The sequence below is a fragment of the Rattus norvegicus genome, chromosome 3, assembly GCF_021556685.1.
Source record: "Rattus norvegicus strain SHRSP/BbbUtx chromosome 3, alternate assembly SHRSP_T2T, whole genome shotgun sequence".
Lineage (NCBI taxonomy): Eukaryota > Metazoa > Chordata > Mammalia > Rodentia > Muridae > Rattus > Rattus norvegicus.
Genome location: NC_141536.1, coordinates 140,158,246 through 140,169,926, shown reverse-complemented (window position 1 = coordinate 140,169,926; position 11,681 = coordinate 140,158,246). Strand labels below are relative to the sequence as shown.

Below are 11,681 nucleotides of genomic sequence, written 5' to 3'. Positions count from 1 at the left end.
ACTGTTGTTTATGAGAAGCTATAGAGAAGATGCTCAGCAGCCCCACCCCTAACTGAGGCTGTGAGGAGACAGAGAATCTGTTTTCTTTAAGTCTGTGGCCTCTAGTAAGTCAACCCAGTGCCGGCGGATGGCCCATGCCCATGAGTATATGGGCAGTATAAATAGGATTCTGTCAGTAATAAAATAAAATTAAAATTAAATACATGAAGTTGGAATGGGAGGGGTGGGTTTTTGGAGTAGTTGGGAGGAAGAGTGGGGCTGAAAATAATTAAAATATATTGAATGAATATATGAAAATTTCACACAACCAATAAAATTTTTTTTTCAAAAGAAAGAAACCTTAGCTCAAGATGGGAGTCTCTCTTCACCCTGCAAGCACATCACATGTGACGCTTGGTGTTTTGAATCTAGCCAGAACTCAATGTCACCAATTGAAAGTTTTACCAGTATAGCCAGTAGTGGCTGTGATCCCAACACTTGTAGAGACTGGGGCAGGGGGATTGTATGAGATCTAGGCTAACTCTGAGCTCCACAGTAAGGACTGAGGAGATGTGACTCAGTGGCCTAGCACATGTCTCGATTTTGTGTGGCTGGATTTGATCCTTAGCATCACAAAAGGAAAACAAATATTTTCACATGCTTGACCCCAACTACAGAGATGGTTGTTGTCTTAGGGTTTTATTGCTGTGAAGAGACACCATGACCATGGCAACTCTTATACAGCAAAACATTTCATTGGAGCTGGTTTACAGTTTCAGAAATTTAATCCATCATCGACATGGCAGGAAACATAGCAGTGTGCAGAAAGACAAGGAGCTGGAGAAAGAGCGGAAAGTTCTACATCTTGATCTGTAGATAGCAGGGAAGAGACTCTGAGCCATACTGGGCATAGCTTGAGCACATAAGACCTCAAAACCTGCCCCCACTGTGACACACTTTCTCCAACAAGGCGACACCTCCTAATAGTTCCACTCCCCATGGGCCAGGCATTCAAACACATGAGTCTATAGGTGTTTGTTCCTACTCAAACACCATAGTTGTTAAGCTTATTTTTAAATTTAATTCCAACACTACCATTTCTTGTGTGTTTGTGTGTATGTATATGTGTGATACCTATGCACAAGCGTGCACATTCGGGTGGAGGCCAGAGATCATAGGGCATCTCCCCAATAGCTTTTCACCTTAGTTTTTGAGACAGTATCTCTCAGTGAGCTTGGAGCTTCCAGCTGATTGGCAAGTGAACTTCATGGATCCTCCTGTCTCTGCTCCCTTCCCGGGGATTACAGGTGTCTACCACATTGTCTAGCTTAAAATAAAAACAACAACAACAACAACAGTGTGTTCCTGTGTTTGTTTCTATTAGCCACAGAAATATGGAAGTGGTGTTCAGGTGACCACCGAGGGATTTGGATCTCTGTTGTGTGACAAAACGTTTCCTGGGGAGACACAACACAAATATCTACTCACCCTAGATAGGGAACTCACAATAGACCAAAGTACTGATGCCACCAGGGTCCAATTTGGTAAACTAATGGCTTTTATTGGGGTTGCTTAGAGGAACATGGATGAGGGGATACTTATGGAAATATAAATGACTCAAAGACAACTGTGTCATCAAAACCCAACTCAGTATAGGTGACAACCCACAAATCTGGGAGCCTGGAGCACACTGCACAGCCTGCAGACAGCTCAGCAGATTGGAGTGTCCTTTCTAGGTGCTTCAGGTGGCCCTATCTCTTCCAGGCAGTTCAGATGGTTTCTGGTTTTTTCCAGGCAGCTGGTCTGGTCTCAAAAGTCTTCTTGGCAGCTCAGCTTCTTTTTGTCTCAGAGGGAATCTCAACTCCCTCAATTCAACTTTTATTGCTTACTCTTACGGGGAGGAGACCATTAAATCTGGCCAGTTTCAGGAACTTCCTGAAGCTATTTTGAATTGTTTACCTTTCTGTTTAAGGAGCTTCCTGTAGGATGGGATGTTTTAATCTTGGAGAAAACTGTTACACAATTCTCCTAAAGCTGGAGTTGCAGGCAGTTGTGAGGTGCTTGACCTGTGGGTTGGGAACCAAGCCTTGAGTCTTCTGGAATGGCAAACCATACTCTTAACCCCAAGACATCTCTCTAGCCCTCCTGTTTTTCACACTGATGCTTGAGATCAGAACTCAGGTTCATGATTGTGTGGCAAGTACTTTATGGACAGAGCATCTCTGCCATCCCCTCATTTTTTTTTTTTTTTTTACATTTTGCTCTTAAGGTAAGTAGCCCCAGGCTCTTTGAGCTTCATTCACCTTATCTTCCCATACATAACAAGAGGATGATAACAGCACTTCTCACTATTATTGTTCAAATGAAGTAGACTCATTCATATATAGCATTTCATACAGCACTCCAACCTGTATTTCATACCACTAATAACTGGCAATTTATTCTTGCTGTGGGATGCATACTAATCTTTGAAACCATGAGAATGACAAATGGACACGCTTATTAATAACCATCATAAAACGACATGCCTGCTTGGCTACGCAAAGGAGAAAAGACTGTGGTCCCCCTTGTCTAGTGACACTGCTACTACCCCATACCTGGTCCAGCTTCCTATAGCTAACCCAAGACGAAAAAATCTGCCATCCCCACTTCCACATTTATCTTCGAGGTAGACTCTGCAGCTGCTCCTCTGAGAGGTATTTTCCTGCTCTGAGACCTAAAATTGGTATTTGGTTCTGATGCAAGGTCAGAACAGACAGACTGAGCCCCAGTGCTAGAAGCAACACCCTGAGCACTGGTTGTAGAAGGCTAGGAATTGATTCTATCCAGATCAGCCAGTGAGCACCAGGGGGAGCACCAGTTGCGAAAGGCTGGGAATTGACTCCATCCAGATCAGCCAGTGAGCACCAGGGGGAGCACATAGATCATGATCTTAGAAAGGAAAAGGCAGGGCCTTTGTCCACTAAAGCAGCAAAAGCAGGTATGCAGAACCACCCCAGTCTGGGTATCCAGGGTGACAATGTGGCCAGATGTTAACAACTCAGGTGCAGGAAGAAGAGTCATTCAATACATGAAACCCATATTGACTTGAGGCATCAAGGCAGGGCTAATGCTAGACTAATGATAAATGACCATGTTGGTTCTGGTCTTGAGCTATACATGACACCTGACCAAGCATGTATTTGTATGTATAAACTACCCCAAATTTCAGATAATAGCAACAACCATCTTATGCACAGTCACTCTTGGATGTTGTAAACCATCTCCCCTCGGGCTGGGAGTTACCTGGGCTTTACCCAATGGGTCTCCCTTTGAGGGTATCAGATCCCCTGGAACTGGAATTATAGATGGTAGAGCTGGGGATAAAACTCAGGTCCTCTGCAAGAGCTTCAAGTGCTCTTAACAACCAAGCCAGACACATCTCCAGCCCAAGTAATACAATTTTCCTATGTTTCTGTTTGCTCCCCTGTAAAGTGAAGGCAATAAAAGAAACGACCTCATAGGGCTCTTGAGCAAAAGCAGCATACTGGCACATCCCTGGCACATAGGAAGAACTCAGGGTGTCTTTGTTATTATTAACAATAATGGGGGCCGAGGAGATGGGTCAGTCAATACAGTATTTTCCATGCAAGCATGAGGACTTAAGTTCAATCCCAGCACCCGCATAAAAAGCTAGGTGTACTGGCACACACCTGTATCCTGATGAGGCAGAGAAAGAGGATCTCTTGAGGCTTGCTGGCCAGCAAGTCTAGCTGAACCAGCAAGCATAAGGTTCAGTGAGAGACCCAGCCTCAAAAAAAAAAAAAAAAAAAAAAAAAAGTAAAGTAGAGAGAAATTGAAGAAGACACCAGATGTTCACTTCTGACTTTCACACATATAAGCATGTACACACACACACACACACACACACACACACACACACACACGTGCACACACACACACTAATGACAACTATGTTTTCTTTTATATTTATTTATCTTATTGGGGACAGAATGCGCCACCTGTCACAACTCTCATGTTGGGGTCAGAGGACAACTTGCGAGAGTCTATTCTCTTCTTTCATGATGTGGGCTCCAGGGATGGAACTCAAGTTGTCAGGCTTTGTGGCGACAGCTTCTATCCACTGAGCCATCCATTGGCCCTGACAGCTACAACTTTGAAGTCAGGATGATTACAGGGTTTGAAGGGACAGCCTTACTGCCTGCCTTCAAGTCCCAGCTCTGCCATTTACTACTTGTGTGCTCTTAGGCACGTCATTAAACACCCCGTCCCTCAGTTTACTCATCTGTAGAACAAGGCTAATACTGCCTGTCCCCCAGGGCTGCTGTGAGGAATAAAGGTACTAATAGACTCAAAGCATTCACACCAGTGCCTGACACCTGATAAGGATTACATAGCATCATACAAGCTACTCATTGCCATCTACAATCGTCCGCTCTAACTTCTAGTACATGTACAGCAGTGGGATGTGTAACAATAGTATTGAAAGGAATCCAATCAGCATCTCTGCAAGAATGGTTTTACAGCCCCACTTTATGGCTGAAGGAATTAACAGGTGACACTAAGCCTCAGACCTAACTCCTGTCCAAGCAGAGCTCTTGCCATGCTCCTGCGGCTCCCATCAGAACACGGTGGAGGCAGAGGAGGTGGGGGTGCCAGGAAAGCAGGGCTCCTGCCCTTTCCTTCTGCTAGCATCTGGGACGAAGTGGCCTTTGGCCATCCTGCCCTCAGCGTATCTCAAGTTCCACTCAGAGATGACACGTCCACCCTGCTCTCCTCTCTGTCTGGTCTGCCTTTCCTAGCCCTCGGTTCTGCTCTTTCACTGAGTAAAAGTCAGTTTTCCTAACTGAAGATCAAAGTGTTGGCCAGGCTGAATCCCTCCAGGGGTTCACAGGGAGAATTTGTCCCCTGTCTCTTGTTATTTCTGGTGGCTGCAGGTGTTCCTGTAGCCTGGACCTGAGGCCACACGATTCCAGTTTCTGCCAGTCCTCTGGAAGATTTCTGCAGTGGATTTGTGAACTCTTCCTGCCTTCCTCTCATAAAGAAGCCAATGGAAGAGGTACTGGTTCATTTAAAAACAACTTGTCACCCACAACCCACATGCAGGAGGCCCCAGACTCTAGTCTTTAGAATATCCCTATGGCCATGGCTTGGGAAGCCCCTAGTTCCTAGTATCAGAAGCTGCATTCTGAAACTGTGAACCAAAGCAAAATCTTTCTTCTTTTAAATTGATTGTCTCAAGTATCTTGCCACAACATTGGAAATTTAACACATTTTTATAAATTGACTGGATGATATGGCTCAATATTAATTTTCTCCACATTTTTGCTGATTAATCATGACAACGCTTTTGTTATCTTGTTTTCTATAAAAAGCCTAAGGAAATAATTCTGTCCTACAAGGCAAACTTTTTTATGTATGGATAATTTAACAGCTTTCTTTGTGTGGTAAAGTTTAATGACATGTAAATTCCTAGGATTATTGTAAATTTGGGGAAATCACTAAGCTCCTTTCCTATTGGAACACTTAAGTCCTGCTGTCTAGTGACTAATTCTAAACATTCTTTGGGCGGACAGCACAGAAGCAGCTTATTTTGATGTCCCCATTGTAGTGGTATATTCATTCTGAGCTATCTATTTTCTTTATCCATGCCCGCATTTCAGGTCAAGAAATAAAAAAGCTTAAATCTCTCTTAGGGCTTTTATGATTCAACCACACAGACACCTTTTTTTTTTTTTTTTTTTGAGACAGCCTCACTATATAGTCCTTGATGACCAGAATTCACTATGTAGACCAGGTTGGCCCCAAACTAACAGAGATCCATCTCCCTCTGCCTCCTGGGTTATGGGATCAAAGGCCTGTGCTTTCAGGCTCTAGCTAAACCCTTTCTCTGTCTCTCTGTCTCTGTCTGTCTCTCTGTCTGTCTCTCTCTATGAGATGGGTCTCTCTATGTAGCCATGGCTGCCCTGGTACTCTCTGTATAGTTTAAACTGGCTTCAAGCTCACAAGTTTACTTGCCTCTATCCCGTAGATGCTGGAGTTAAAGGCCTGCTCCAGCACTCCAGGCCTTCCTTTTAATTAATTAGATTATTAAATGAGCAGTAATGTACTCATCACTTTGACTTCTCTTAATGAATTACTGGTTCGTTATGCTCTGCAGGACGGCTCTTCTACAGTCTTCTGATATTGCCAGGGCAAACACTCCGCATGAGATGTGACCCTACTACAGTGATTTCATACGACAAACACTCTTGCTGGCTCCTTACAGTGCTGCTACATGTGGTGCTCAACAAGCACAAGCCTGTGCGTTTTGGGTGATGCTGTTCTTGTTTTAATTAGAAAGGAAGAAAACGGGGCTGGGGATTTAGCTCAGTGGTAGAGCGCTTACCTAGGAAGCGCAAGGCCTTGGGTTCGGTCCCCAGCTCCGAAAAAAAGAACCAAAAAAAAAAAAAAAAAAAAAAAAAGAAAGGAAGAAAACTTATTATGCTACATTGATAACTGGATATGCTGCACTGCCAGATTTCTGCTCTGTGTATATATGTACATTCATATGCATAGCTCTTTTTTTAAGATTTATCTATTATATATAAGTACACTGTAGCTGTCTTCAGACACACCAGAAGAGGGCATCGGATCCCATTACAGATGGTGTTGAGCCACTGTGTAGTTGCTGGGAATTGAACTCAGGACCCCTGGAAGAGCAGACAGTGATCTTAACCACTGAGCCACCTCTCCAGTCCTTATATGCATATTTCTGCATGTGAATAAGAGTACGTTCCTGCCATTACAAGTGTCTGGGAGGTAAAGTCGTCATCTTCCACCTTTGTTGAGACGCCATCATTGTTGGTTCCCTGGCTAGCTGATCTGACAGCTTCCGGGTATTCGCCTGTCTTCACCCTCCACTTCTGAGAAGGACACTGGAGTGACAGACATTTACATCCTGTGTCCAGTTTTTACATGGGTTCTGAGGGCTTGAATCCAGGCCCTTACGCTTGCCGCTGAGCCCTAGATTTCTGCTTTAACTGGTCTCTGTGAGAGCCAAATCTTCTTTGGAAGTTATTATGTCTGAGAATGAGAAGTAGTCCATGTTTCCTGCCCCGTGTGCACACTCCTGATGCTGATCACTAACACAGTTTTGACCCCGGAACCCTCATTCCCACAGTGGTTGAATCATCTCAGTGGGTAATAGTTGTGTTTTTAGAAGCCATCTTACAGAAGATGGATAATAATGACTTAACCATAGATGGGAACTGACAACGACCCCTAATGCATGGATCTCTTTGAACCTAAATTAAATGTGCACTTAGCTCTGTCTTGGCTGCCTCCCATGATTCACCAATACAGGGTGACAGGGAATTAGAGTGGAAGAAGATATTGATCTTAAAGGAGTACAGTTACGTATAATTCCCACAAGGCATACAGAAATACCCGGCCGCGGTGCTGTAGGCAGTATCCGGGATACGTTCCGGATATGTGTATGAGCCCCAAGGAGGAAAGTGGGAGCTAGACTTGAATATGAACCCTGTTTCCACCATTCCCAGTCATGTGACCTTGGAATATTTCCTTACTCCACAAAGGGAAAACTGATAACTACTGTGTGGTTGTTTATAGAGTAAATGAGGTAATCTATGAAGATGTCCAGGAAGGAGCCTGGGCCATGTTTATAACTGGATATCACTGTTTCAGGATGTATTACTGATACTTATTGTAAAGTTGAAGAGAATTAAATTAGCCTTGGATTGTTATGTTCCTATATGATTTTCCTCAGACTCAAGCAGCTGGCATTAGCTATTAAAAGTTATGACGATTCAGGCTAAAATATTTACTGCCTCCAAAGGAGACGAGAGGGTAGGTCAATATGAATGGATGAGAGTTCAAATAATAACATTGATAACAATATCCAATCTGTATTAAGCGCTTATAACTGTAGGTCCTTTACATACATCATCTCGTTAAATTTTTTTTCCATACTCCATGATGCAAGAATTTTTATTATAAAAATTTCCATTTTATAGGTGAGAAAAAATGAAGTTCAAGAGGATAATGTCATTTTTTTTTTCAGGAACCCCGAGTGTGGCAGGGGCAGCAAGTTGGACTATAGTCAATTATTTGGTACCTCAGATGAAATTTGTCTTGCTGAGTAGAGTGCCAGTAACAGTAAGGAGGAATTTATGAAAAAACAACTCCAGAGAGAAAAGTAATTCAAGGATGTGGACTCTTTGTACTGGTCAGCCTCACTTCACTATTTGGGGGTTTTGAAACTATCCGCTTGCAGCTGTAGGAAAGGAACCACGGAGACTTTCCAGCCATGAAGTGATTTTCTTGAAGGCTTAGGGCTGCACTTGGGTCTCCAGTACTCAGATATAGTCAGTCACCAGCTGGCTGAAATGAAGAATTGGCTCACAGATTTGTGTTTGAGTGGTCTATTCTAGTGGGAGCCCTGCAACACAAGCTTATAAGTGGAAGTGACTAGTGCACAGACTAAGGGAGTTCAGAGAAATCTCACCTTTTACAGTAAGACCAAAGTGCCTAAGCCCTGTTCCTGCCCTACCCTGACACTTTTGCAGAGATCTATGGGTTTGTTTGTTTGTTTTGGAAACAGGCTATCTCTGTATAGTCCTGGTTGTTTTGGAGCTCGCTAATGTAGATCAGATCAGTGAAGAACTCTTGGAGATCAGATGTAAGCCACCACCCCTGGCTCAGTTCCCAGAATTCAAGCACAGACCTGAGCAGGTGGTTTATACGGGATGCCTCAGCTCTGCCTTCTAGCCATATGGTACACTTGAGCCTCTTCAGCCTCCCTTTGTTTTTGCAGTCTTAACCTCTCATACTTCATCTTACATCCTTATCACCTCACGCCCCCAATCCCCGCCCCATTCAAACCACATCCCTCAGGCCTTGCCCTTCACTAGACCCACTGAACCCGCCTCCTCACAACCCGCCCACTTTCACGCCCCGCCTCTCCATACTTGCTCCTCCCACCTCCCATCACACCCTCTCCACCTCTCTACCTCGCGCCCCGCCCACCTCTCTCAGGCCTTGCCCTCCCCACCTCTTATCACAAGCCTCACTCAGCCCCTCCCCTTGTGCCTCCTGCAGCCTTAACCTCTCTAACTCCAAACCACAACATCTCACGCTCCGCCCCTCCACACCACGCCCCTCACAGCTTGCCCCGCCCCTCCACACCGCGCCCCTCTCCTCCAAACAGCACACTCCTCACTACTCAGCCCCGCCCCACCCTTCACGCCCCCGCCCTGTCACGTGCTGGTTCCCTCTCACAGCCCACAGCCCGCAGCCAGCAGCTTCAGGAGACTTGCGTCTGGGACCCTCACACGCGCGTGGCTTCACAACTCGTGGACTCCACACTGAAAGCAGGGTGCTGTGCGGTCTGCCCGCGAGGCCAGGAAGTGGTAGGCGGATTGGGTGATTTTAGGGACCTTTGCGCCATGCTTGATGTCTCAGTGTTCTCTCAGCTCCTGGCATCAAGCCCCCGAGGCCCACTCTAGGAGCGGACCTGGTTCTGCGGGTCTGTGGCCTGGGTTTCCCACAGAGCGTGATGTCTGTGGGGAGCATGTCACTGCGCAGACCTTCCAGCCACATCCCCAGCATCCCTGGCTGCGGCTTGGCTCTCAGCCTCTCTGTCCCAGACCCTCCCCTCAATCTCATGCTTTCTTCTGAGGCCTTCATACCCCTCCCCTCAGGCCCCTACCTTCACCTCAGACTCTTAGCCATCAGGCTCCCTTGCAAGGCCCCTTGTCACCTCCCAGGTCACACCTCCAGGCCTTCCCTTCCCTTTCTTCCCTTCCCTGGATGGGTTTCCAGGAATCAGTCCATCCCCTGCTCTGCCTTCCGTGGCTTGGCCTTCTCTTTCGTGAAGTAATCTCTGAAGAACTGACCCTGCGCCCCTGGAGGATCTGGGTATCGGTGGGAGGAGAATGGGGAATGCGTGGATTTGGGGGAGGGCCGTGAGCGATGAATATATACACAGTAAACCAAGGTCTCCAGAATTGGCTTTTAAATTTTTATTTATTCTTTTAATCTAGTACCAAAAAAATTTTTTTTAAACTGCCTCACAGTTGGAGGCATTTTTCTTAAGTTAGGTTTGGAGTTAATTCCAAGGCAGAAAAAGGAAGTCGAGCCATCGTAGGGCACAAGCCATAGCCAGTAGCAAAGTGTTTCTCTACGGACTGTGGTTTGGTGGATTGTGTAACCTTTACTTGATTCTTGCAATGGAAATGGCCATTGATCCAAGTTGACCTACGTTTTTAATTCTGTGGCTGACTTTAGGTTTGTCTCCATTTTGGCTCAGTATTCCCTTTTACCAAAACATTCAGCAGGAAAAAAAAGCTAGTTCTGTGGTGGCAGTTTCACGGGACATATGAAAGTAGTAATTTGTTTTCCAAAAGTCAAAGTGATATGACATCTCTCCTCATTTTTTCCTTCGAAATAGAGCTTTATTTTGCCATCAGTAGTACAGGTTGTAGAAATATCCGTTTATTTCCTGTCTTTTGTGTTAAGCAGAAATTCTAAGATTTCTAAGCCTTGCTCCAAAATATTAGAATTCAATAATGGTTTCTTTCCTGACTTTTGATTATTTTTCTGTAGTTTCTTTCCTTTTTTAAACTTTGTAGCTCTTTGGAATTCTGCCATTTTAATTTCAACATTAATATATTTATAGCCAGGCATGGGGTACATATGTGTAATCCTAGCACTTGGAAGCAGAAGCAGGAAGTTCAGGGGATCCAGACAACCTTTGTCTATAAACAACCTAATAACAATAACAATACCAACAACAATGACGACAACAACAATAATAGTAGTTATAATAATAATAATCAGTACATAATATTTAGCATCCTAAAGAGAAAAATGTGGTTGCAACCCTGGATATAAATTAATGATCCAACATCAAATTCTTAATTCTTAGGAAACAGATGACCTTAGTTTTGTTTACTTTTTTCTATTGTTCTTTCCTGTTTCTAACTCCCTTATCTCCCTAGAAACCTTTATGTACTTATTTTACTGTTAATAAGAAGATAAATTATATTCTCTGTATAGAAAACAGGAGGTCAATTTATCTTATTGAATACATTTAAATTGAGTGTGGTTCACAAGTTTCTAGACAGAGTTTTATCCTTACTTTTAATAATACTATAAATAACATCCCCTTTTTAATGAGAAAATTAATAACATTGTGTTAGGAGATAATTTGAGTATTATCTGTAGAATTAATGGTAAGTTTTTATCGCAGTAAAAGAACACCAAAAAGGTTTTCTTATCAAATTGAAGACATTTGTTTTGTGTTCTCTCTAGTTCCTTAAATACAACTAAGGAATACAGGCAACATGTTCTACACTCATGTGCTTATGAGTAAACGAGGGCCACTGGCCAAAATATGGCTTGCAGCTCACTGGGAGAAGAAGCTCACAAAGGCCCATGTGTTTGAGTGTAATCTAGAGATAACTATTCAAAAAATTATTTCACCTAAGGTATGTTTCTGATTAAAAATGATAATCTATATTAACCATGGCTGCTGTAGAAAAATTAAAACATGTTTCCAAGACAGTTTTGCTTCTCAAAACTTTTTATTATCCCCAAAATTATAGTCTGCACAAAGGCACTCTACTATAGCATTTAAGTGAAGCTTTGCTAAAGCTTTCATGGCTTTGCTGAATACGCAAAAATAAAAGTAAATTATTTTA

At 43.7% G+C, this 11,681-nt stretch overlaps 1 protein-coding gene across 3 annotated transcripts in view; it reads left to right on the top strand.

Annotated features, from left to right (window-relative positions):
• Positions 1 to 9,224: 9,224 nt before the first annotated feature.
• The window catches only part of Rad21l1 (RAD21 cohesin complex component like 1), a 28,224-nt gene continuing 25,767 nt past the window's right edge, over positions 9,225 to 11,681 (top strand). Inside the window, exons 1-2 of one of the 3 annotated variants that reach the window (XM_087654520.1) lie at positions 9,225 to 9,389; positions 11,293 to 11,468. Coding sequence is in view for 2 of the 3 variants with exons in the window: in NM_001430750.1 (NP_001417679.1) it covers positions 11,325 to 11,468 (144 nt within the window). In the remaining variant the exon portion in view is untranslated. Of the gene's footprint in view, positions 9,390 to 11,292; positions 11,469 to 11,681 lie in introns of those variants that run through there. The other 2 variants (NM_001430750.1, XM_087654519.1) reach the window with 2 other exon arrangements.